This window comes from Kryptolebias marmoratus, linkage group LG3, assembly GCF_001649575.2.
Source record: "Kryptolebias marmoratus isolate JLee-2015 linkage group LG3, ASM164957v2, whole genome shotgun sequence".
Taxonomy (NCBI): domain Eukaryota; kingdom Metazoa; phylum Chordata; class Actinopteri; order Cyprinodontiformes; family Rivulidae; genus Kryptolebias; species Kryptolebias marmoratus.
The window spans coordinates 13,412,784-13,439,856 of NC_051432.1; the positions used below are offsets into that span (position 1 = coordinate 13,412,784).

General features: G+C 40.9%; 2 protein-coding genes across 2 annotated transcripts; one reads left to right on the top strand and one right to left on the bottom strand.

Annotated features, from left to right (window-relative positions):
- Positions 1–5,213: 5,213 nt before the first annotated feature.
- Positions 5,214–17,563, bottom strand: rnf150a (ring finger protein 150a). The gene is made up of 7 exons (XM_017408480.3): positions 16,866–17,563; positions 9,965–10,215; positions 9,110–9,181; positions 7,749–7,831; positions 7,565–7,661; positions 7,266–7,476; positions 5,214–6,157 (listed from the first exon to the last, which is right to left on the bottom strand). The coding sequence occupies exons 1-7, from the start codon at positions 17,305–17,307 to the stop codon at positions 6,024–6,026; spliced, it is 1,290 nt and encodes a 429-aa protein (XP_017263969.1). The 5' UTR covers positions 17,308–17,563; the 3' UTR covers positions 5,214–6,023.
- Positions 17,564–18,468: 905 nt separating this feature from the next.
- On the top strand, positions 18,469–26,537 carry znf330 (zinc finger protein 330). The gene is made up of 10 exons (XM_017408494.3): positions 18,469–18,581; positions 18,923–19,074; positions 19,161–19,180; positions 19,256–19,326; positions 19,930–20,006; positions 21,290–21,416; positions 21,514–21,618; positions 21,776–21,822; positions 25,399–25,516; positions 26,059–26,537. Exons 2-10 carry the CDS (start codon positions 18,955–18,957, stop codon positions 26,325–26,327), a joined length of 954 nt encoding a protein of 317 aa, XP_017263983.1. The 5' UTR covers positions 18,469–18,581; positions 18,923–18,954; the 3' UTR covers positions 26,328–26,537.
- Positions 26,538–27,073: the final 536 nt, after the last annotated feature.

The following is a 27,073-nucleotide window of genomic DNA, read 5'->3' on the forward strand; positions in this document are numbered from 1 at the left end:
TGAATTGTAGGTGGGGAATTACATTGCTATCAAGGTCTCACTGGTTTTATTGTTTTAGGCTGTCACAATATTAAAATAAAACCTCCTTACAAATAATCAAACGCACCAGTTTAAGGTCAAAATAGGAACTAAACATTGCACTTTCTGAATAAAAATATGTGACTGAAAATATAAAAAGCACCACAGTGGGGCTGACAGTGTGTAAGAGGGCTTTCCCTGTCATGTAACCGTGCACTGTTTTGACTCATATGGAAATAAATGACTTCAATCCCCTTCAGATGCCCTGACCACAGATAGTCTCGGACAATTTGTTCCACTTCTCTGTTCCTGGGGCACATCCCCATTCTTTTGCGCAGTTTCGCAGTCGGCTGTTTTCTTTTGCTTTTCGTTTTCAGGCCTTTGGTTCGGGTCATAGGTGACAACACAAAGACTTACCTTCTAAAACATCTGGAGCCAAGATCGAACCAACCTGCTGACGTACCTGAAGAACAGAACAGAAGTCTGCACACGGAGAAAGCATTTACTTCCAAATGATTGATTTAGAAGTGGCTGTAACTTGAATTAAGTTTTGAACAAACACATTTTTGAAAACAACTTTTGTCTTTTTAAATTAAAGGTCTAGTATTTCTTGAAGGAATGCTTATCGCCCTTCTTGAGAAGGAATGGCATTATATCCATTTTGATCAAACCTTTAAGTCTATAAAATTACTGTAATGTCTGTAAATGACATTATGCATATTCTCATACAATCTTACAAGATATTGCAAGATATATATTAGCTCTCAGAGTGTGTGTTAGCAATGACTCTCAGCTACTACCACGCCAAATTTTAGCCCAATATCTGTAAGATTGACTGAATTATAGTAATTTTTGTGTTAATTAAGGTTGATTAGCAGTGGTAACTCCCTTGAATCAGGGTGACTGTAAAGGGTAATCAGTTGTAGATGTATATCCAATGATTGTTCTCTGAAAGCTTCACTGAAATCTGTTCAGTGGTTCATGAGACATTTTGTTAACAGACAAACAGGGTTGAATTTAGGAAATGTTGCCAAAGTTTTAAGCTAAAATCTCACAAATGAGTCGCACTTGGAGTATTTGTTGTGAATGACTCTCGGCTACTACCACAACACATTTTAGCTCAATATCTGTAAATTTGACTGAATTGCAGAGATGTTTTTTAAGAGTCGTTGGCTGTGGCGGCTATCTTTATTTGAGTTGATTCTAGTTTTTAATCACTTGTAAATGAGCACACAGTGATTATCTTCTGAAAGCTTCATTAAATTTCAACCAGCGCCTCAGAACATATTTTGCTAACAGACAGGCAGAGATGACTGTAATAGTTAAAAGCAACGTTTTAAAAACATCTTGCTCGATCATTTGGTGTGTGTTAATGTGTGTCGTGAATGACGTTCAGCTACTACCACAGCAGATTTTAGCTCAATATCTGTAAAACTGACTGAGTTTTAGCCATATTTGTGTTTGCTAAGGTTGATTAGGTGTGGCAGAACTTCTTAAATGGGGCTAACCCCAAAAGTTATTCAGTTCAGACATTTTCACTGAAATTTGTCTACTGGGTGACAAGATGTTTTGCTAATATTACGGACAAACAAACACTTGTGTGGGCACACACAGACCCAGGCAGAAACACACACACACGGACTTATGACTCTGAAACGTTTCATCTACCGAGAAACAAACAGAACTGTTAGTTAAAGAAGATGTGAAATAATCTATTTAAAACTTGTACTGGATTTATTGCGCTCAACCCACGTCAAAGGAAAGCAAAACTGTTCAAAATCTCCCCACTGAAAGGGATTTTGTTCTGCTTGGTTTCAGCCTTGATTCTCTGAAAGTGATGTTTACGGCACAGTCCCAAAGGAAAACATTCATGTTCTGGTTTCAAACAGAAAGGGATTTTCTGACAGACTTTTCCTTTTCAAATACAGAGGATGAGAGAGGTGCTCGCTCATTTTGGACTAAATTAGACAGAAGATCACACACTTCAGCAGGAGGCCCCCGGTGCCCCCCTCAGGTTAAATGATCAACTAACAGTAGTCCACATGGCTGGCCAGCAGGGGACTCTTCACCACTGATGCCCCTTACTTACAGTCATGGCCAAATGGTTTAGTAGTAAAACAATTGTTGAGTTTTGCAAACTTTTGAGGCAACGGTTCACATTGCATTTAGATTACTTGGCAGAGTTTCGAATTCAGTCCAACTTGAGATGACTGCCACAGCTAATCAATCTTAGCACACACAAAAACGGCGATAACTCAGCCACTTTTACAGATATTGAGCAGAAACTTGGTGTGGTAGTAGCTGAGAGTCGCTCACAACACATACTTCAAGCGCTAACAGATCGTGCAAGATCTCATAATAATGCGTTTTCCATTTACAAACTTTGGCCAAAACGACTGTACTATAACGCTATCCCCTCTCATTATAAGGTGCTTTTAGTTTAAATCTCTGGCGTGAAGGGTGGCGGGCGATATGCACTCCTTCAAGTAATGCTAGACTCCTAATTGTAGCCTGGATTTTCCAACTTTACATACCACGAAGACCAACATACAGAAAGTAGCAAAACATGCAAACAGGTCCGTAAAAGTTGGAAAAACCTGATCAAAGTTTATTTTGAACACACAGTCATACATATTCAAACTCATGCAGTGTGTAGGGTACAGGAAAATGACTCTGCCGACCACAATGCTTTTCATATTACAAAATAAGCCACACGTTCCTCCCGCTGGGTAAATAGTTTATGATATACTGATATCCTCCACCCTACACACACAGAGAACGGATAAAACATCACGATGCTGTACTGAACAAGAGTGACTCGTGCTGCGTTCAGGGTCTGTAGCCCTCATTCTTAAAAAGCTGCACAGTAAAAACACAGATTTACTGCAGGCTTCACCGCAGACTGGATGGTTAAAGTGCAGACTTGGAGGTGAGAGAACAGCCAGGAGATAAAACAATTATAAAGCAGGACTGCTTAAGGCTTTATTGTACAGGCTTAAATGTTCAGCGTCATGTTCAAACACTATCTAGAAGGGGAAAAACTTTGTTAGCTACTATTTTTAAAAACAACAGACACCCTTGGATGGATATGTATACATTCATTTGAGCTAATGAGCTGCAGTGAAGGATAGTGTGACTCTGTAATAATTTCATCATTACCTTTTGCTGAACTTCTACAAAAATAGTTAACAGACAATAAGCTGTAACGATCTCATTTCTTCTTTACGTGAACCTTTTAGGCACGAAGCCATAAAACACAACAAATAAAATGTTCTTAGTACTGAGCATCACCCTGTTACATTCACCATTACACTGGAAGGATAATGGAACCAATAAGTGAAGCTTTTTTCCGCTAACAAAGCAAAGCATTGGGAAGTAGGGGTGCGAAGGGGTGCTGCATTACCCCTCGATGGATGCCAGAGGACAGGCCTGTCCAAATACACAGGTTAAGAATTAATGAAACAAGTGAAGAAAAACAGATTTCATTAGTTTAAGCTCCAAGGATGCTTTGATATCTTTGAGTTCTGTAAATCTGGTATCCAGCGGTGCTTTCGTATATCTGTGTGCAAAATTTAACAACTGTTTAAAACCCACAAAAAAAGTGGGCAGAGCATCACTTGGTCATAATTGCAATTTAACAACAGATATTGTTATTTAAAAGATAGAGCAGATTTTTAGTGTCTGGAGCTGCCATTCTGCATTTATATCTTTTACTGTCAGATTCACACAGGCTCACAGCGCCCCCTGACTGAAACGAGTTCCCACGGCAACAGGATGCAGACAATAATCTGTGTCTGTCAAAGTTTAAGGAAGGCAGACTGAAGAGGAGACAAGAAAGGTGCAATGATTCAGTTTGAGGAAATAGGATAAAATATCTTGAAAATATTCTCTTGAAATTTAGTTTCCTTCATGAAAATAGCATATGCGCCGATCAATGTGTGTACGTTTAGGTTCAGGTTATTGATTTTGTTTACCTTTAGTTAATAAATGAAGGTATTCTGTGTCTGAAATGGCTGGAAATCTGTAAAAAAGTAAAGGAAACCTCCAACTTGAATCACAATTTAAGTTTTTGCTGCACGTATGCCTTTTTTCTTTTGTTTTTTTAAATTTTTTTTATGCCAACCAACCAAACGGTTCGAAGGGCCATTTGTGCATTATTGTGGGACAGAGGTCAGACATGTGCAAACAAAAAGACACTGATGGGAAATCTTAGGTCAGCTGTTACTCAAGCACATGAGCTGGTAAGAATCACATTCATGATCACGTTCCTATAAATACAACAAGATAAAACATGAAAGAAGATTTAAACGTTTTTAAAACTCTTTCCCAAACTCTCAAGGAGAGCGTGGAAATAAAAGACACCTTCATAATGTCCTCAAACATCTAAGTGATGCTGAACTTGTGTGCTACATGTAGACGTGCTGGTTTAACAGAAATCCTCTCTTGAATGTAGGCAGTACATCAGTGAAACTAACATGCTGAGTCAAAACCATGCAGACACTTTCTCACAAAGCATTTCCACAGAGAGACAATGACCAAAGCTTGTTTGTAAAACGGTGCAACACGTGCACGTGCGTGTCGTTTTGGACCCGTGCAGGCGTGTAAACAAGAGTCTGGAGCGACTGCGGAGACAAAGGGTCCAAGAGGCGCTCCGTCACATCGGGGGGTTCTGTGCTTCTTCACCGTTCAGCTCGACAGGAATGTGAGAGGAAACTAACGCCGCCGATCGACCTCTGTAAACCTTGATTAGTACATGAAAATAAAACCCCCAAAAATGGAAATACCACGACAAAGTACTGCCTACTTCCACTAGATTGTGGAAAGAAACATAATTTAAAAATTTTTCTAAGAGAGTTAACGCAGAAAGAAGTATTTAGCTCAGTTCACCTGAAAAAAAAGATCTAAGGTTCATGTGGCCGAGCTTCACAATTCTCATTTATTTTCAATCAGTAATATTTAGAAACCTTAAAGATGCACGTGGAATATCAGATTCCTCAAACAAAAAACCCAAATAAAACCTACGTCTTTTCCTTTTTTTCCCAGCAGACACAACCTATTTAAACCTGTTTCTTCAGCTTATTTCTTAGATTTCATTTCCTGAAAAGATTTTAGTGCCATTCTCCCCGTGACAATCAGGCAACGAGTTCATATAAAAACCTAACTCTTTGGAAATGGAACAGATAAGCTTGGCACAAGGACATATAGACGTATTCATATTAGCCAGCTGGTTGTTTTTTGTTTTTTTTTTTGTACAGAAGGTCCAAAAAGTCAGAACCTAAGGGTGTTGGTGTGAATGTGAACAGAGACGGTCAGTAAGGAAGGGGGGGGTATTTACATCATGTGTTGTGCTAACATTTGGTGATAATTATCACCAGTTTCAATAGGGCAACAGGTGACATCACTTCAAACCGCTTAGGACAAGCTACGATTGTCAGGTGTGAGGACAGCGATATATTTTTTTTTGTGTTTTTTTGTCCACAACAGGCATTTTCAGTAATTAAAGCAACAACAACAGAGACGTTTACATGTTTAAATATTACAGCATAACGTGTGCTTACATGTTCAAACTCCTTAACTGCTTGCTACCACCCAATGTATGTATAAGTACCCACTGCAGCGGTAAAACCTGTGGAGTTGTTGGCAGTGATCGTGTACCAAGTATTTAGACACCTATACATGTATACATGCTGATTAAAGCTGCACACATGCGTTACAGAGGCCCTGCTGCTCCCGCTCCCAGGTTGTGTCCATCAGCAGAGACAAAACGTTGCCTTTTTCCCACACACTCCAGCGTCCTCACACTTAAGTCTTCGAAGGACGCCAGAAGATCGTGTGTTTACAATGTGAGAGCTGTGATTGGCTGTCTGCAGTCGAATCTGGTTTGTAGTCAGTGAAAACAGTTTTGACTCGTGCAGTTCATTTTTTTTTTTTTATCATCTTTAAATTTAGGCACAGACTCAAAGTCCTCTGATAACTCAGTTCTGCTTTAAATCAGAAGGCTTTTCTCAGCACTGATTGGCTCTGGACTTGGCCTCGTCGCACTCCTGCTCCACGGACAGGTCTGCTTCGGACATGCTGATGTCCACGCTCATGATGACAGAAGTGTCGGAATCACTGCTGAGCGGAGGCTGGTACTCGCCTTGGACAAAGACAAAGACAAGTCAAAGTGAACATGTTTGGATCGCTCTCTCTGTCTGTCTTAAACCTGCAATAAACCGTAGTGTCCACTAGGAGGCAACAGCAATCGTCACATCACTAAGAAATACTCCAGATTCACTAATGGTTTGCATGGCTTTTACAGGCAAAATATCTGGTTTCGCACCTCCGACTTGGCTGTGAACCACACAGTCAACATTTAGAGGAAATCACTCCCATATTTATGGAGATAGCACCAGGGCAGGAAGCATCTGATTCTTGTGATGATCAAAGAAGCTCAAAATATCACCTATTGTGTGAATCCTGTTTTTGTTTTTGCCGTATTTTGCAATCTAACTTCTGCATATTATGTGCTAATTTAGCCGTTCATAAATGTGTGTCCAGCTCCTTCAGGAGACGGGTGCTAGGACTTTTGGTTTTTCTACCTTTTTAAAATATTTTAACTTCATTTACAAATATATCCCCCACAGAAGAACACAGAGATCTCTTCAGTTCCTTCAAAAACAAATTTCTCTTTGGAATATGCTTTACTATACTTGCTGTATTGTGCTACTTTTAGTTTTTAGCTACCTTTCTGCTACTTTAGCTTTTTGCTAGGTTTTACTACTTTTAACTTTTAGTTACCATTCTGCTGCTTTTACTTTTTAGTTAGCCTTTTATTACTATTAACCTTTACCCAGCTCTTTTCTACTTTTAGCTAACATTTAGCGACTTTTAACTAACCTTGTACTGCTTTTAGCTTGTGTTTTGCTGCTCTTAGCTGTCATTTTGCTACTTTTAGTCAGAATTCTGCTACTTTTAGCTAATGTATGTTGACTCCAGCATATATTTAGAGCTACAGTACTTGCTTTGTGAATGTGATGTTAAGACGGATCAGTCAAGGGGAGCTAATGGAGATGCAAAGATGGAGAAGATCACTTGTTGCTCAGTAATAGTAAATTTGGGCATCAGACTTCTGTTACTGATTCCTGATGAATTTAGGTCCAATATGCACTTTCTTTAAAAAAAACCCAAACAAACACTTAAGTACTGTGCTACGATGTCACAGACACCTGCCTGTTTATAAATAACATTTATTTGTGAGTACGTACTGCTCGCCACGACGTGGCTCTGCCCCGCCTGCGGTGCTGTTTCTGTATTATGATGCAGCTGCTGCAGGTCCATCGCTCTTCCTGCGGGGTCCAGCACCACCGAGCTCTCGTTAACTGTGATTTCACTCGCAGCGCTGATGGGATTGGTGAGAGGACCCCCGCCAGTCGCCTCGTAGTCCGGAGGGGTCTCATCGGTGCAGTCTGCATTGTACTGAAATAAACACGTCTTAGAGGGAGGTTCTTGTGTAACACTATGAGTTTTACTTAAATATATTATTGGCCTCAGTGTAGGAGCTTACTGGGATTCCCAGGGCTTTGAGGATGTTCATTTTGCACATTGGACATGTCCGGTGGTCTTGTAGCCACGGATCTACGCAGTGTTTATGGAAGACATGTCTGATCAAACAAGACAGAGGTGCATAAATGTATGATATCCTTACAACACAGGGCAGAGACTGCTGTGCACGGCGCACACAAACCTACCTGCATGGTAATATCCTCACAACATCATTAGGCTTATAACCTTCAATGCAAACGGCGCAGTTGTCAAAGTCCGACTCGGTTTCCTAAACACAAACAAAACACAAAAATGAAGATTACTTCTCAAATAAATTAATATTCATCCAGATGACAAATATTTATACGTCTACAGCCTAATTTATAGGTTTTTAGGTAAAATAAAGGTAGAACATTTGCAATTTTTCTGTGTTGACTTAACCAGGTGCTTTCACCTCAGATTTTCCACTTTTTAACCTTAACCACTTACCATTAGACTGAGATAAATGTTGTTTTTCTTATTTTAGCGAGGTGGTTCAGTGGTTTGAAAGGCTGCTCATTGTTTTGTCTTTAGGAACTGACCTGCGTGTGATTTCCACAGTGCTGATGTCGGACCTAAGGAGCTCCGATCAACACATCCAATGAGAGTTTAGTAACCTGACTGAACCCAGCAACTTAGATCACATCAAGTTGTGTTGTGACGCTGGTTTAAATCTTGGTAATCCAACTAAATATATCTGACCCTCACAAAAAAATCAGGATTAAAAGAACATCTTGCCAAAACGGAGACGGAGCTGCTGCAGCCAAATCAAGCAAGAAAAGCTGGCCAAGAAGCAGAGAAATCTGATCATTAATAATCTTATTAATATAACATTTTAACTTGAATAAAGCACAAATAAATCAGTCAATAAATATAATCTGTGTGGCCTATTTTATCAAATTATCTCAAAAGAATTCAAATCAGGTTTATCTTCTAATTGTTTCCTTGTAAAATTTCCTTTTGTATCACATCTGCAATGATCGTTTTAGTTCTTCCGACACAAATTTCCAAATTCCTCAGTCAATTACGAGAAGATTTTTCATGTATAATAAAAATAAACCTTTTTACTGTACCATAAAAATAAAATAAAGACCAAATTATTTTTTTCCATACTTATTCTGGCTTGGACAGTCATTTCCATAAATTTCCATCATTTTCAGAACTCTGTGGGAACTTTGCATTCAGCCAATAAGTGTTTATAGGAAAAGAAAGAAGGGAATGATCATTTGTTTGGTTTTAAAAAGCCTTTTATGAACTTGCAGATAATCAATGAGCTCAAACTTGAGTGGTCTTACGAGGAGCACAATGATCCAGATATTGGTAATTAAACACTAAATATTCCTATTATTCCTCATTCTTTCAAGTCCAAATTTGTGGGAATAAAAAAAAAGATAGGCCCACACGTGGCGGGGAAGTAAAAAAATATGTATCATCTAATTGAAGTTAAACTCGTGTTGTGCAGACACAGCTACACCTTCGTAAACTCAACCTCCACATGCTTGGAGCTGCTCATTTGAACCAGGTTTACCTTGTCTCCTTTCTTTAAGGTGCGCACTTGAAGTTTACTCATGGCCTTCTTAGCAGCATCTCCCAGGCGCCTCTGCAGACACAAATCACCTCTATTACTTCAGGATTTAGAAAGAAATTAATATTAGATAAAAAAAAAAAACCCCAACTAGTTTTAAACTGTGAAACAAAGCAGCGTCTGAGTATTTCATGGATCTGGGAATAGTTAAGTTATAAATGTTATGTGTTAACTTGATCAAACGATAAAAAACTGATTACTTCAGATCATCTCCTGTGGGCATCATACAGAAGTTTACAATCCCGTTGCACTGAAAAAAAGCATCTGCTTTAAGTCTGCAGTTTAAAGCTAATAAAACAAAATCAATGAGCCACCTTTACGACTCAGGAGAGGCAAAAAACAGATGTATGTGAAACCAGACTTCACTTGAAGATGGTTGTGTAAGTCTTGCCAGTCAAGACGAAAAAATAAATAAAACACATAACATTCTCCTAACCTTTGCATTTGTGTGTGTTTTATATATTATTCCAAGATAAAGCCATATAAGTTCTAATAAATTTGTTTTCGAATCATATTTTTAAGATAAAATATCAAACCTGTGGCTTCTTTGCAAAAAAACAAAGTGGTGATTTTTTTTACATTCTTTCATTATTCCGTCCAGCTTTGGGAATGAAACTAAGACCAGCTTTCGTGTTAATGTAGCCGAATTCTTTGTACAATGCAGAAAAACAATTATTGTCAATTTCCTGCTCATCCAGCTGCCCCACTACCTCACACGGCTGTCACAACACAAAAATGTCGACCAAGAGCAACACTGGGATAATAACACAGCGGCAGGCGGGATCCTTCAGGTCATACCTGGTTGCGGTCCCGTGCATTGGCGTAGCGGAACCTCTGGATGTAGTAGAAGACGAGCCAGGCGAGCGAGATGATCATGAGGACGATGAAGGAGATGGAGACAAACACCACCGAGGTTCGGCTCACGTACTTCTGCAGGTTGCGGGTTCCCACGGTGATGTGCATCGTGACCAGAATGTTTCGCTCCAGCAGGGCCACGATCTCACGTCCTTTAGGCTCCGGGATCATGATGACCACAATGTTGTTTGTGTCTGTGCAACACAAGTGACACGTGAAAATACCAAAACAACAACATCTCACTGTTCTGTCATGTTTTTTTTTCTCAACAGTCTAAAATGGCTACAAGCTAATAAGCTAACCTCTGATCCATATTTTTACAAACTAACATGCAAATATCCCAACATTGGTGCAGAGCAAGTAAAACCTTTTTTGTGAGGGACTGTTCCTGTAACGACATGCTGATATTCTGTGACTCACCATGAAAAGCAAACTGCTGTAAATAGCATATTATGTCTAAAAGGCGGACTGATTTGGCAACTATTGGACTAAAATTAATCAGTGCAGTGATATACCAGGAAGTAACAGCGCCCCCTTTTGGGAAGAGTGAGTGATATACTGTGATGTACTCTTTAACAAAACGATTTTAAGCTTGGTCAGAGAGCGTTTTACGCCTGAATGACGCTTAATTTTACAAGTACAAAAATATGAGTTTTGACCAAACGGGATTCTACGAGGGGTTTGTCAAATACTGGTCACCAAAATGAAAAGTGTTCTGATTCAACTCTGACTTCACTCTTCCAGATTCTACATGCATATACAGTATTCAGGTATATTCACAGGGCCACCTATCGGCTACAACAGCACACCTTTTTTACACTTAAAGGATACATGATTGGTTGTTGAGACAGGACTGAATCAATCCGTTCTACTGATTGCCTTCATAAAAAATGCTTTGGATTTATTTTCTTTTTTCCAAAAGCAAGCGCCATTCTTTATTATGAAAAGGACCGATTCAAATATTCAATTCTGAGTGCCTTTTTCTCAAGAATAAATTCAAATTAATGGCATTTTATCAAGCAGCCTGGTGAATTTTGATGTTTCACCATAAAAGTGGATGTTTTTAAGAATTCATTCTCTTCAACTGGTCTAAATTTCACATGTTAGTAACTAACCATGTTTAAAGACATAAAAAGTTAATACTGAATCCCAGTTGAAGGCCCAACCTGCAATAACAATAAATCTGCTGAAAGTACCAAACATCAGTGCTATAAATTCAATTAACAGAGTGTGTTATTCACATTATACAGAGCAACGTGACAAACACCAGCCAACATGTGTGGCTCCTTTGTACGGACGCACAGAAATAAAACCACATTCAAATGGAAAAAAACCTCATTGTGTTCGAGTCAGTGTGGCGAGCTGATTGCTGGGAGCTTACAGCGAGCAGATCAACACAATCCTCTGTCTCCGTGTTTCAGAGGCTTCCTGCCAGCAACCATCTGTTGGTTCGCTCGTGAAGCGTTTCTGCTAGAGTCACAAACTTTCCTCTCCCGAAACACGTCTGGGAAGAGAGATGCATTTACCGCGTGTCGACTCTGTGGACACATTCAGGACGAACCGACTGAACGTTTTATTTCACGTGCAGCAAAAAGCAAAATAATATAAAGACACAAAGCAAAGGATAAACATCATGGTCCTACTGAGCAAAAGCAGTAAACATTAAAGGCCTAGGATTCTTTAAAGGGATGCTTATCGCCCGCCGCCTTTCCTACCGCAGTTTTAGACTGAAATCATCTAATGAATAAAAATGATGGAGTTGTAGCCGTTTTGGTCAAACCTTGAAAATAACGTTATGCTCGATCTCAAGAGATACTGTGAGCATGTTACACTCAGATTATGTGCTGAGAATGACTCTCAGCCACCACCACATCAAATTTAAAGTTAATATCTGTAAATTTAACTGAGTTATAGCCATTTTTTGTTGGCTAATGTTAATTAGCTGCGGCAGCCATCTTGAAATTGGTTGGCTACAAAGAAAAATCTGTTGAAGACATATATCCAATGATGAATTCCTGAAAATTCCCTTAAAATTCATCCAACGGTTCACAAGATATTTTGCTAACAGACAGAAAGAGCTGACTCCAAATAGTTAATTGGCAAATTCTGAAACAAAGATCTTGTGCAACCTGCTCAGAATTTGTTTTGGGGGATCAGCCTCACAGACTATCAAGCTCAAATTTTAGGTCAGTATCTGTAAAATTGAATGAGTTATAGCAATTTCTTTGTGTTTTTAAGGTCAGTTGGCTGGGGTGGCCATCTTGAAATGGCAAATAAAAATGATCAACTAATACATGCTTTCAGTCTAAATTTCATTTGGGTAAAGAGATATTAAGGTTGTTTCTAGGATGATAGTAAAAAAAAAACTAGCTTGTGCCAACGAGTACAGGAAACAACAGAGGTACATGATGATGTTTGAGGTGCTGTAGAGCTGAAACAACAGCACGGCCTTGAAAGGATTTTTTCTCCATCAGTTTCTTGCTTTATAACAAGACTTTCCGCAGAATTCTCTGCTAAGGTTTTTAGATGATTTAATGCAAAGTATGATATTCTGTGTTTCGTTGGTGCTGTTTTGCTTTACTTGTTTAGGACAACAAAGCTAAGAAAAGGCTAAATCACTTTCGGAGTGATGATTTAGCCACATTTTGATCCAAATGCGCTGTCCTTTTACACTGATTTTCTGCAAGAACAATCCAGTCAAATAAAAAGCAACCCCACTTTTGCATTTTAAACCTCTCGAGGAAGTCGTGCTTCTGTTAAAAACACGCAATATCGGCTCCTCCTCGGTTTTCCCCTCTTTTCAACAAGTTGAACTTCGGGTTTTCAGGCTCTCTCTCACAAACTGAGAAATCTGTTTGTCAGTTTTAAAAGTCCCACGCTGGTTTAGCCCCAGCACACGGTGGGAGAATGACACAGGAGCCACTCTGTGCTTTTCCAAACAAAGAAACAATGCTCAGCTGTCTCATCCATAATTCAGGTGGACGATTCCAAGAAGCAGAAGTTACATCACATTCCCTCTGCTGCCTGCTTCTGACTGTGGCATCCTGGCGTCAGAGGAGGCTCCCTGTGGGGCTTCACTTCATCTATCCGTCCCCAGAAATGACACCTTTGTACACCAACATGGTTCCTGAGGCGCTGATTGCTTTGAATCTATCCGATACGCAGATTTCCGAGTATTTACCTGCAATGACTCGTAGCTATCGCACTGATAATTCCCTGCAGGGAACAGCTTCGTTTTTGCATGTTTCTGCTTGTGTTTGTCATTGGCAAAATATCTCTTGACAGCTTTTAAATAAACTGCTGTGCATTGTAACTTTTGGAGTCAGTCCCGTTCAAGATGGCTGCCACAGCTAAACAAGCTCAGAGATCAGAAACATGGCTCTAACTCAGTCAGTTTTAGAGACACTGAGATAAATTCTAGTATGGTGATGGCTGAGTATTACCCGCAAACCACGCTTCGAGCACTACACAGCTTAAAACTTTGGTATTATCTGTTGGTGTCAACCTCTGTTAGCAAAATATGTCATGATCCACTGCATGGATTTTAATGTCGCTCTCAGAAAATGATTGTTGAATGTACACCCACGAGTAATTAACTTGTCACCTCAGTTCAAGATGGCCACCACAGCTAATCGACACTAGCCGACACAGAAGTGGCTATAACTCAGTTTGAGCTACTGAGCTGAATCTGGTGTGGCAGTAGCTGAGGGTCGTTCGCAACACACACTCCGAGTGCTAACACACGTCATGAGGTCTCCCAACACTGCATGAGATCGTGGATCACATCACCAACAAATCCATCCCTCCTCAGATGATTTTAGTTTCAAACTCTGGCAGGAAAAGGCGGCGGGCGATATGCATTCCTTTAAAAAAAGGCTTCAGTTGCGTTTAAGAATGAGCACAAGGCGGTGCAACTTTTGTAGCCAAGAACAATTTAAGAGGCTTATTTTTCATCGACCAGAACAACCGATCACCAGATAAAATCCAACTGAGTTCATCCAGTTATCCTCCCTGTCAACACAAAGATTTATAAACCTACGAGACGAATGCTTCCGAATAAAACAGAGCAGCTGCTGAAGACCGCCGGCCATTTAGAGTCCTAAATAAATAACTATTCAAAAGAGTCCCCATCTATTTCTCAGCAACATGAGATATTTTTTGTTCAATCAGGTCAGATGGTCAGCGAATGTACTGAAGCAGGTGGAACGAGAGTCCCTGGACACACATGAATGTTCTCTGGTTTGTACAGCAACATTTCCACAAGTGTAATTTTAGACACAAACACTTTAAACCACAGGTTTATGGTTTATTAAGCGCGGCCATATGGCGCCGTGAGGAAATCACCCCGATGCTCACCGCTGTCTTCGTAAACACACGACTGAACCGCATCTCTTCACGTCACACGGCAAATAAGCCGAAGGACAAAAAACCGCTTGGCTCAAACCACACCTTTATAGGATAAACTTGGGCTTGCGTAACCAACAGAAGCAGGGGAAGGCATAAAATTCCTCGGAGCCTCAAATCTTATCATCTTTCCCCAGTCATGCAGTTAGAGGAGACAAAAATAGAACCTCTAAATCAGGAAGGCGATGCCAGAGACGGGGTCTGGACGAGTGAGAAATTTGTGCTTTCAGAACCATGAGGTCGAAATATGGAAGCAAAAAGGAAGTACTGTGTAATCTAGAGATCATCAGCCTGTTTGACTTCTTTATATGGATCTAAAATTTGCTGCACAATGCGGATAACGCTTAGTTACGAATTACTACACGATTACCCAATGGGGTAACCATGTTGAACCATGTAAAGTAGAATTGCCAGACAGGAAGCAGGTAGAACTATATGGCTCACCCATGCAAATACTGAGGATACAAATGAAAACTGAAAAGGTTTAATTTGGGGAAATATACTTTTACATGATGTAGCTGATAACCAGATTCTCACTCTACAGAGCTAAGACTAAAGCCCTCGGTCTTAACAGGACATTAGTTCACCTCCATCCGAAAAAACGACATACGAAAGATGCCAGAATATTACAAATGCGTCAAGGAAACTCGCTCCAATCCGTGTAGGAGCTTCAGAGGCTTTGCACACCGTTCAAACAGGCTTTATGACAATGAACCAACTTTACGACAGGTGTCAGACGCTGTTTGTTTGAACATCTGTTTCTGTAAAGACCTGCTGTTTGTCTTGGACGGAGGTGTCGGTCATGGTTGCCACACCTTTATGAAAAGCACCAGCAAGGGAAGAAGAGGCTCGTGATGGAAAGTCTGTTCAAGTGGGAAAAAAGGTGGCTTTATTTACATAGAACGACTACAAGGATGGAGCATCCACACTAAAGGCAAAACGTATACAAGCAGCTGTAGAAAAGGGGGGGCTGCAAATACCGCTTGAATTCAAGTGAAAGGTAGAAACATCCCAACAGCAGCCAGTCATTTCATGCAAACAAACGCAGCGTCTGCATGTCCATATACGGTGCAATCACAGGTTTTTTTTTTAGAGAATCAAAAACCAGACAAGAAAGTGCAGCTGCCTTTTTATTCAGGCACTTAGGATTACCAAGACCTGGATGACAGAGAATCTTCACCACCATTGACATCCATCACGTCAAACCGTACCACTGGGATCACTTTTACAGCCATCTGACGAAAGAGAAGACAAACTGACGGCCAATTAAAAGCCACCGGGATCCCGTTTTGACTGCAAGGTGCTAAACGACGGAAAGTTTCACACGTTTTCCACATTTCTTTTTCTAGCAACAGCAGATAAAGCCTAAACCAGGCACTTCATTGGTGTAATGGTTTCTGACTGACACTTTTATGTGAGTGAACTGATGTTTCAGGAAGCATTTGTCCTCTGCAATCACTCAGTCTTGGCTGTAATCTATGAACTAATAAATAACATAAAATTAACCATATACTTTTATATGGTTAATTATATTATTTTTATGTGACACTTACAGCAGCAGTGAGCCATCGGGATGCACTTTTGGGGTTTTGGTATAACTGGAATTTGCATTTTTTTTTGTTTGTTTCGTTTGTTGTTCTGGGTATGAACAGCCTTTCAACTTTAGGGGATTTTTTCAATAAATGACCATGTTTTGCCTCTTTCTGGACCGCTTGGTTGTGTTCCTTAGAATTTACATCTGCTTTTTTTCTTTCTTTCTCTGGATTTCCTGCCCTGCGGGAACCTTTTGTAACTGCTCCGCTCTGTCATGGTTAGTTAGGGGCTTGGCTACTTTGCTTGTTTATGTCACAGCTGAACACACTTCTGTTTTATGACATAATGCTGGCGCTTTGATAACTGAGTGTTTACCTGAGGTGGTCCTAGTTATCATGACTTTGTGGGTTCCACAGGTTTTTTTTTTTTTTTTTTTTGTGGGGGGGGGGGGGGGGGAATCAGTCACAAGTTGAAAATCGTCCGATTGCGCTCACCAGGCGATTTTTGTTGCTTAAACTGTATCTGTTATTTCAGCTCAGCCAAAAAACAAAAAAACAAACCTAAATCCTGTCCTACACACAGCCAGAAACTCAACTTAGGGGAAATTAGCCCTTTCCCCGGGGGATCTGGAGCATTGATTATCTTCTACTTTATCCAGATAACACATTCATAATAATATATCTGATTACACCGAGGCAGGAGAGCCCAGGAGGAAGCAGCAGCCAGAGGAGACCATTAATCGGCCTCTGAGTCGTCTTAAGACGCAGCTCACTGGTGCTTTCAGGTCTCAGTAAAACCTGTTGGCCACCTGTAGAAGCTTTACAGGAGTGTGTTATCACGGGCCTGTGTGTGTGTGTGTGTGTGTTTACACCGAGTCAAGGCGTCCTTGAACTGCACAGCTCCATACCTGAATGGGACATTGTTATGGTGTCGTTGGCGCTGTTGTATATGACGACGGCGGACGCGTTGTGGTTTGCCGCGTTCCGGATCTTCTCGCGGTCCGTACAGTTCCCCGCGGCCACCAGCGCCACCCAGGCGGCGCTCGGCGGGGCGGGGGGGAACCGGACGCTCGGCTCGCACGCCTGCCTGTCCTGCTGGAGGGCCGGGAGCAGCACGGGACCCCGGGCGTCCCTCTTGGGCGAGTGCTCGCCGTAGCGGCCGCACTCCGTCTTCTCCGTCCTGATCTCCATGGCAACCGGGTCCAGGTAGGTGATGTTGACGAACGCCGTGTACCACTCCTCCTTCTCCGCCACCGTGAAGTCCAGGCAGAGCAGGTGGACGAAGCAGAACGACAGCAGCCACGTCGAGAGAGCCAGACTGCGGCAGGCTCGGATGAGGGACGGAGCCATGGCGCGGCCGCCGCTCGGATGGACCGCCGGGTGTCGACCTAAGCTCGCATCACGAGCCCCCCTCCTCACACCATCTTTTTTTCTTCTTCTTCTTCTTTTTTTTTTTTTTAAAGGCCTTAAACCTACATCATATCCAGGGCCAGGAGCCGGGCCCCCCTTCAGGAGGAGTGTGAGGAGTTTGTGTGCGGCGTGATCAGCCACTGAGCATCATTAGCAGGTGAAATGTGCCCCGTGTTGTGGTTCACTTTCAGCTGGATTCAGTCCTCGCTCCGGATTGGCTCGCTGGTCGGCAGCACGTGACCTGGGCGTGAACGGACGGCCACAATTTGTCACGTGACAGACAAACTAAACCACAACCATAAATTATAATAGTCAAAAAGAGAAAAATAAATAAATAAAATAATAATAGTCAAAAAGAAACGCTAATAAAACGCCAGGAGGTGGTATTTTGTCAAATAAAAAAATAAGCACATTTTTAAATGTATATATATAGTCAACCTGCCCGTGTTCCAACTGATCAGTCGTGACAACAGTTAAAAATAAACAAATTTACACTTTGCATGCACCTATTGTTTTAATTGTGAACAAATAAAACGATCGTCTTTTTTAAATAATCAATGCACCCGAATATGTTCAACAATCAAGTGAAAAGGCAAAAAGCAATCTGGTCACTGTAGAATGATGTAAATACACTTATTGTGTTGATAATAGCTGAAAATAGTGCTTCAAACTAAAACTGCAATCAAAGGGGTTTGCACCATTTACACACCAGTGCATGCTGCAGCAAGGCAAACAGGCGGAGTTTGCAGTGTTTATAAAATAGGGCATCAGTTCGTCCTGTAGGGATATAACATAACTAGAGACAGGACTGGAATATGGGGAAGCGGAGGCTACAAAGGACGAGCACCTCAAATTACTTTGAAAACATGTTTTATTTGGCTTCCAGCAGAAAAAATAACTCAATTCATGTTAGTTTTCTACTATAATTATTAATAATATTATTATTTTACTGGTTATTCTCCTCTTTCTTAGTTTTTATTATAATGTCCCCAGGTATTTTAACTTTCATTGGAGCCCAGTAATTGAACTGTGGGTATCCCTCTCTCTCTCTTTTTTCTTTTTTCTTATTTTTTTAAATTTTTTTGTACTTTTTTAATAAAGTTATCTTTAAAAAATAGTTTTCTACCTTGCGGAACGAAAAGCTCAGCTCTGTGTTCCGGCGAACATATTTTTCTGATGGACTCGAGAGCGGTCGCACCGCTAGAACGCTAAAGGTGGTAATTTATTTCAAGTCATTGTAATTTATTTGAAATGACACGTGCGTTTACTATCCGGTAGCTCAGTAGGCCGTAGTAGGCAGCTCGATAAATTCATATAAAGACAGTTTGATTTGTGTTCAAGCGAAACTGTAACTTAGCCTAATTAGTCATGATGTCAGAGTACAGTTTAAGCTAGCGATACGAAACTTCTTCCACATTATTGTTGTTAGTGGATACTTGTCATTATAATGAATCATCTATTTTAGTACTCCTGGCTTTGGAGTATAGTTATATCCGAGCTGTGTGACTCGAACACGCTGTTCTGGTAGATCCAGTTTGTTCTCCGTGTTTTGCAGGGAAATAAATCGTCCACAGAAAAAAAGCCGAGATGCCCAAAAAGAAAACGGGAGCCAGGAAAAAGGCCGAGAGCCGTAAAGAGAGAGAGAAACTGAACCGAGCTAATCGGGATCAGGTTGACGTGGCCAAACATCCCTGTAACTCCAACATGGTATGAAGATACGACTGATGATCCATCAATGACGCTGTCTGATCAAAATTAGATTTCTAACTTGATTCCTTTTATTGTCTTTGTAGGAATGTGACAAATGTCAGAGGTGAGTAACGACACTGATTCAGGATGACATTAATAGTTAAACAAATGAACATACTGTATTTCTGCCACATATTAGAAAACAGAAGAACAGAGCATTCTGCTACTTCTGTAACTCAGTGCAGAAGCTGCCTGTCTGCGCTCAGTGTGGTGAGTACCCTGCTGTGACTTGAACTGTCTTTATCTTCAGGTTTTTAGACGATTAACTCCCTGTCCTTGTAAATTGTCACACACTCCCTTTCAGTTCTTCTCAAATCCCTTGTTCAAATCAGACTGGATGCATGTCGTCACATTTTCAGGTTTCTTCAGATATGCCCTGCAGAGTGCAACTCCAGAGTGCTAGATCTAATCAGGACTTCTGTGCAGCTTCTTAGCTAAATGCTTTAAGTCACTGCTTTGTTAAAAAGTGAAGCTTTTTCTTTGACTGATCTCCTAATCACTCAGGAAAAGGTTCTTATCACAGCGTTTTCATTTTTATTTTACTTTATCCACTTCTCTTCTTTTCAGGCTAGTGCTCATTCCCTGTGGTACAAAACAAAAACAAACAAAATCTGAAAAATTAGGGTAGTTGTATCTTTTGACATTAAGGCTTAAAATGGAAAATTCACAATTATGGCACTCCACTACCGACGTGTAAGTGCTGAATTAAATGTCCCTAAACTCTTTACATTGTCTTTCAGAGTAACAAAAGGCAAGGTAAAGTAATGAGTAATCTCTTCTTTTTAAGCTATTAAATGTGTTTTATGTATTCAGGTAAAACCAAGTGCATGAAGTCTTCAGATTGTGTCATTAAGCATCCTGGGATCCACACCACTGGGATGGCCATGGTGGTGAGCTCACTGCAACATTTCTTTACCCTTAAACTAACATGGCACTAACAAATCTCTCCCGAACTAGCCCTGGTTTATAACCATGAACTCTTCGTTTTCCAAGGATACACGTTATTATTAGTGCCGGGCACGTTAACGCGTTATTGTCGCGTTAACGCAGCTGATGCTTAACAGCGACAATTTATTTTAACGAGTTAACGCTGTTAGTTTTTTTTCTTAATTTTTAAGTCCGTTGCTCAGTGGCTATGAACACACATATACACACAGACAAACACGTTGTACGCTGAGTGCGGGGTGTTGATCACTACTGACCGTGGATTGGCGTTATTGCGCGTCTCAAACAATGATAGCCTTTGTTTTGTATGGCTGCTGCCACACAATGCTCACATGAATCCTATCAGAAACTGAGCACCGAGGACAGTAACATGGAGAAAGGTACCAGACTTTAACGTGGGCATTATTATTTTAAAACTCTTCCCCAAGGTTGAATGGATAGAAGTAAAGTTATCTGTAAGCACTGCAACACTGAACTGTCTTTCCACAGAAGTAGTTTGAGCCTGAAATACCACTTAAGTTCAAAACACACTGTTGATGCTAGCCAATCACCCACAAACAGTGGAGGGAGGCTTCTGCAGACGAGGCTGAATGCAGTGTGTGGAAGAAAAATAGAGAAACAGAAGCAAAACAGGCTAACAAATGCAATATCGAAGTGGGCAGCTACAAATTGAAATGTAGAAGATGCGGGTCTGTGTGACGTCCTTAGAGCCTCCCTCACGGCACACTATCACAAGAAGAATTCACGAGTTGTATGAAAAAGAAAAAACTACAAAAGTGACAGCATTACAATTTAATTGTGCATAATAATAAGATTAATCAAGATTAGTCTGAAAAATATCTTGATATTAATCATGAATACATTTTTGAATCGTTGCCCAGCACTAATTATGATATATATTTGTAGCATTTAAACAAAACAGCTAAACTGTGGTTGATTCCTTTTATCAAGACATGTCTGCTTTCTGTCATTTCTAATATTTTTTTCGAATCTACAGCTAATTTCTCTAAAACGGGTGGTGAAAGTGATCTTTACTGAGCAAAGAGCTCACAGCAGTTATTGTAGTAATGCTCCCAAAGGATGCTGCAAGTTTTGACTTATTTGTGTAGCTGCATTGAATTGGAAAGGTTGAATTTGCTTTGTGTGGATTTAAAATGTTAATTTAAAGAAGGTTTGAAAATAATAAAAAAAAGGCCTTTTCACCGTAATTCTATTTTTTATCCACAAGGGGGCAGTGTGCGACTTCTGTGAAGCCTGGGTTTGCCATGGTAGGAAATGTCTGAGCACTCACGCCTGTGCGTGTCCCCTGACTGACGCGGACTGCATCGAGTGTGAGCGAGGCGTCTGGGATCATGGTGAGGCACTCCCTTCCTCCAGCGTTCATATCTATTTGGCACATCACCACATCAAACCAAAAGTAGTTACAACAGGCAATCTCAACTTCCTGAATAGGAGGTCGAATTTTCCGGTGTTCCTTCTGTCAGAACTTCCTTTGTGAGGATGATCAGTTCGAGCACCAGGCGAGCTGCCAAGTCCTTCAGGCAGAAACATTCAAATGTGAGTCAATTGGCTGTACTCTGCTATTTATATTATTATTGTGGTTAGGAGAAAAGTAAACTGTTTATACTTTCATACCTAGGGATGAATAACCAGAGGGTATTTGTGCAGTGAGTGTGTCATTGTATTTTTGACATTTTTTCACGATTCATTTTAGGTGTTTCCTGTAACAGACTGGGACAACACTCCTGTTTGCGCTGTAAGGTAAGAAAGCATTGAATATTTTCACACACACAGATAAGATAAGATCATTTATTTGTCTCCCATGGGAGAGATCTGTCTTAGAAGAGGGGACAAAGTTGCCATCCAACAAAGGCAAAGCAATACTTCAAACAAAGTCTATAACAATAATACATGAAATGAGCACAAATAATAAAATAAACATAAATCAAATTTTGACAAAAAAAACACACTGTTACGCATTACTAATGTGCAAAAAAAAAGAAAACACTGACTTCAGATGGGCAGTACATCCACAAGTACTGTATGTCCGAACATACAGTACTTGTACACAAACAATTCATTCCTTTTCATATAATTCAACCTCCTATTACTGTGTTCAGGCCCTGCTAGTCTTCCATTAATCAGGCTGATGGAGAGTGGTACAAACGAGAGTTTAAGGCGGTTGTATTTACACAAAGGAACCCTAAACCTTCTCCCAGAGGTCATAAGAACATATTCTGTTCTAGGGAGAGTAGGTCTGAGGTGTTAGTGACCTTACTTGCCATCATCACCAGACTCTGAATTTGGGTTTTTGATTAAATTGTGAGGTTTCCAAACCACCCAGTAATGCCATATCTCAGGATCGACTCAGTGGTTGCCCTGTAAAAAAAATTAACATTATTCTTTAAGAAACACCAAACAATCGGAGTGGTCTAAGAAAATGAAGACACTGGTGGACCTTTGAACTCCCATCTGCAGGCCAGTGGTCACTCTTTCAGAGATGAAGATGTGCACACACTTGATGGAGAGAAACGTTGGTTTGAGCAAGGAATAAAGGAAGCCATCTTTGTGAAGAGAACCCGTCCATCACTAAACAGGGGCGGACGCCTCCGTGTGCATTTGTCCCGCTCCTCCAATGCTGTTATTGCGAGTATCGCTCAGCCCAAGCGGCCATCAGGGGCTGACAGTCCTTGTTTGCGTGTGAACAACTAGTTTTGGGTGTCACACCCAACAGGTTGATTCACGAAGCGAAGGTGCTACTTGCAAGGCTGAGTTTGCTTGCAGCTCCTCAGACTGGAGAAGTCGTTTGGATGAAAGACAAAACGTATCATCTAAGAAGTAATTACCAGAGGAGCTGACTCAAACTTGTTAAATAATACCACTTAATTAAAAAAAGGGGTTCACCTTCAACTGAACTTAGTTTTTTAAAAAAACGTAAACGGTGTGTTAATGTCAGAATAGCATCACTTGTGCATACGCAAATTGAAAAGGATCAAGTGATGGCTCCACCTCCTTTTGCAGTAGCTCCAATAGTCTCTCAAATGATTTAATTACAGTGGAGGTAAGCGCCACCGGGCGATAATCATTATCAGCTTGAGGATATGCAATTTTTTGGCACTGGAATAACAATTGATTACTGCCAAATATCTGGCACTAGATGACTATCCATAGAAAACTGAAAAAGTTTATGCCAGATTGGAGAAGGCTCCTCTGCAAAGTTCTTCAGAAGAAAAGCAGACATATTGTCTGGGCCTGTAGCTTTTTGTGTATTTAAACCCTTAAAAACTCTAATTACGGACTGGGATAGTTCTGACCCAGGAGGCTAACTGGGTCAGAGTTAACTGATATCCTTCTCTGCTCTTTAAATAGGATCAAGAATTATTTTAATGTAAAAACCTCACCCATCTTATGAGCATCGCAGCTATTTTTGACAACAAACAGTCCGCATTCTTTCCGCTGATAATATAAAGTTGATTTCAGTTCATCTGTTACGTCCTCTTTTGCTTTCAGTTTGCTTTGAAAGACTGCGGGCATTCAGGCGATTAAACGAAACTTAAGATCAAAGCTGCCCTTTAAACAATAGCGCGGTAGTACTCCAGTCTGATAAAACAAGACTGGCAGCTACCAGAAGCTCTTTGGACATTGTTTGTCCTCCTGCTTTGAGTTAAATTTGATTGGAAAAACAAAACGAACAAAAAAAAATCTACAAGTTTAAACCTGTTACGTTAGTGTCCTTTAGGAATTACCACTGGGCTGAGTTGTTGTTGTGATTTTATTGTATAAAATAATAATAATTGAACATTTTTTAAAGCAGTAGTTTAGATATTTCGAAGTGGGGGTACGTGGAAAGGTGATGGGAATTTATTAGCTTAGGTTTTTGCATGGCCTCAGTTTGCAGAATTAGAGCTATTCTCGGACGAGTGGTTTAGAGTTGTTTTAAACACTGATTCTTGAATAATCAAAGTCTTTCACTGGCACTTGGTAGTGGCACAGTAAGTTGTTTCTGATGGTACATTTCCAGTTGGGGTGCTTTTTTCAACACAATACCTACAGCTCACTCCCCTGCGGGGAGTAAAAAAAAAAAAAGAAAAGAAAAATAACTGCGTGTTCCAGCTTCTGGAAAGGATTATAAAGAGGAGATTGTGGTCACAGGTGAGCTCAGGATAAATGCATTCCCATTCATGTTGCTCCATCGACACAAAGCCTCTGCTTCTGTAGAGTTTTTTAGCTTCAGGACTTTGGGTGATTTAAACTTAAGCTCACCGCAAGTCCCAACTCAGTTTTTAAGTGAAAATCCTAAAACATAAGTGGATGCAGACATTGGCTCGTTAAAACCGCTCTCTCTGCTTTCAGACAGTTTCAAGTTGGGCTTTATTAATTAGCCCTGAAAAGAAAAGGACAAAATGAGTATGTGCTGGGAAACGCATGAATTACTGCAGTTTGGTTTAATGCTTGGAGCGGTGGCTGGTGGAAAGAGAGGACAGGACCGGAGGAACGGGACTGTACGGTGGAATGTTTTGGCTGAAAATGCCCATTTCTAGTTTTAAGGTGGCAGCAAACCACTTTGATCTCAGCGCAGCCTTGTACTGGCTATAAACACATCAGTCTGGTCGTAGTTAAACTTTACTTCTGAACCATCCCTTTAAAGTGTTTAGGGAATAACAATCTGCAGACCCATTCTCTGGAACGTTTGGTTGTATATGGCCAGAGGGAAACGGCTGAAGTTGATGTGTTGATAGATTTACAGGATTTCTTTATGTGCTGAACTGTTGCACAACGTCTGTGAGACGCTCGACCTTTGGACACAGAACGGTTCTCACATCGAGCAGCTGAATAGAAAATGGAAAAGAGTTTCCCCGATTGTCATGGCAACCAACTAAATGGTAAACATCTCTGTGCATTCATTTAAAAAAAGGTTGGGTAAGCAGATGTTTTCCACAGCTAAAGCTGTGATAAGATATACGGTGCAGTTTAGGAACACAGACCTGAGTGGATGTTTCTGTTCAGGCCCCGTTTTGGCTTCAGACCAACTTTGCTTTGGATTAAAACTCTGTTAGTAAATTTTCTCTCTTACTCTAAATGTTAAGAGAAGAAATCTCCAACGTTAGAGGGGAAAACGCAACCACAGTGACAAACTCACAAGAGTTAAGGAAGCGCCGTTTCCGTGGCAGCGTTGCGCAACAATGCTGATAAACTTGAAATCCACTGTGAGCTGAATCAGCAGCCAGTCTTTAGGGCTCAACAGATATCTGATTGCTTTCTTTCTGGGGTTTTTGATGTAACACTTCCCACGTGACGTGCTGTTTGACTGACTTGAAAATGCAAACGTGTCTGCAGGCTTGTTACTGCGACGACCACGCCAAGAGTAAGGTCTTCAAACAGGAGAAGGGCAAAGCGCCGCCCTGTCCTAAGTGTGGCCACGAGACCCAGGAGACCAAAGACCTCAGCATGTCCAGTGAGTGGCACAGAAGTCTTTTCAGGAACTTCATTCTGTTCCCGTAAAGCTGGCATTTCCAGCAAGTCAGCCTCTGCTTCCCCGTGAAGTGTTTTCGAAAATGAAACAGAAAAAAATGTAAGCACATTTCTTTATAGAGGAACTTAATTCCCATAAATGGAAATAAATAAACAAACTTCTGCTTAGAGGAACACACAAGGGTAGAGACCAACAACTTAACCTAAACAAACCTGTTTTTCTTGTAGTGTCAATGATTATATTTTATCTGTTTTATTTGATCTTTGTTTCACTACTCTTTATTGTAGCAGTGCAGCATTCCTGTGTAACCAAGGCACAATGTGGTGCAACTGATGTAATAAAGCTTTGACTTTTAGAAACAATCGATGCACAAGAATAAAAGCCCTGCCATTAGCGATTACAGCATCAGGAAACTGGTTGGCGAGCCTTTCTTTCAGTGAGATGCTCTTACCGAACATGTTTTTTTTTTGGCCACCTCACCCTTGTAACATCTAGCTAACGTTGCACCCGTGTGTCCTCCGCAGCTCGCACCCTGAAGTTTGGCCGCCAGGCCGGTGACTACGACGACGACGACTACGATGGAGCGTCGGGGTACGACGCTTACTGGAAGAATTTGGCGGCTGGTGGAGGAGGAGGAGCCCTACAGGACAACTATGATGATGATGATGACGACTATGAGGAAGATGAGTCTGAGGAGGAGGATGATGATGAGGAAGAAGAGGAGGAGGAAGAAGAAGAAGAAACGCCTTCTGAGTCCCTGGCTGGGCTGAAGTTGGACGGGGCTGCTGCCTAAACTAAGAGCAGGCTGCTGCAGGTGGATTGATCCCAACGTTCCTCAGCTGCAAAACAAAATGCTCTCCAGGAGGTCTGCAGCGTAGTTTTAATGACTATTGATCCCCAGTTACTCTAGAGGATTATTATGCTTTTATATAAACATCTGAGAAGGATTAAGGTGCAAATCCTCAATGAAAGAATAAACTAAGTAAACAAGTTATGAGTTTCATTTCTCTTGCTTCTCGTTTTTCTTTTTATGTTCTTGAATGGGTTTGTGATAGTAGCTATCATTTACTCCACTCAGTTTATTCAGGGTTGAATTTTATGGCCGGATGAACTTCTCATTTCCTCTGAGAAAACATGTCAGCCCCGCCCTTCCCTCCGTATCGGATTTACAGGGCGAGTTTGACGCACAGGACTCCGTCGAGTGACACTAGGCGCTTTGCTCAGCCAGCCTCGTGTCCATCGGGATTTGTTACTCGGCTGCATCCAGAGGCTGTTTGTGCCGTCCTCGGAAATAGTAAAAAAAAAAAAAAAAACTCCCCAAAGTTAATCAGTTGTAGAAGTACAGGCAATGATTCTGCGAGTTTGGTTCAAGAGATGTTTGGCTAACATGCATGTGGACACAGTAACAGTGGTGGGGGGGAAAAAAATTAAGATTTCTGCTTCAATTGTCAGTTTAATAAATCTGAGTTCAGCACAACCTGTGAACCACGCACTTCTCCAGTTTATCTTTCAAATGTGATTCACAAGGCAGTTGGAAGC

Bases quoted from the DNA above. Each gene is read 5' to 3' on its own strand.
- rnf150a (XM_017408480.3), bottom strand. From the start codon at position 17,307: ATGGCTCCGTCCCTCATCCGAGCCTGCCGCAGTCTGGCTCTCTCGACG. The intron at 9,182-9,964 runs GTATGACCTGAA...TTGTGTCTGCAG, and splicing joins ATGCACGGGACCGCAACCAG to AGGCGCCTGGGAGATGCTGC. The intron at 7,662-7,748 runs GTAGGTTTGTGT...TTGTTTGATCAG, and splicing joins GTGAGGATATTACCATGCAG to ACATGTCTTCCATAAACACT.
- znf330 (XM_017408494.3), top strand. From the start codon at position 18,955: ATGCCCAAAAAGAAAACGGGAGCCAGGAAAAAGGCCGAGAGCCGTAAA. The intron at 19,181-19,255 runs GTGAGTAACGAC...GCCACATATTAG, and splicing joins GAATGTGACAAATGTCAGAG to AAAACAGAAGAACAGAGCAT. The intron at 25,517-26,058 runs GTGAGTGGCACA...TGTCCTCCGCAG, and splicing joins CAAAGACCTCAGCATGTCCA to CTCGCACCCTGAAGTTTGGC.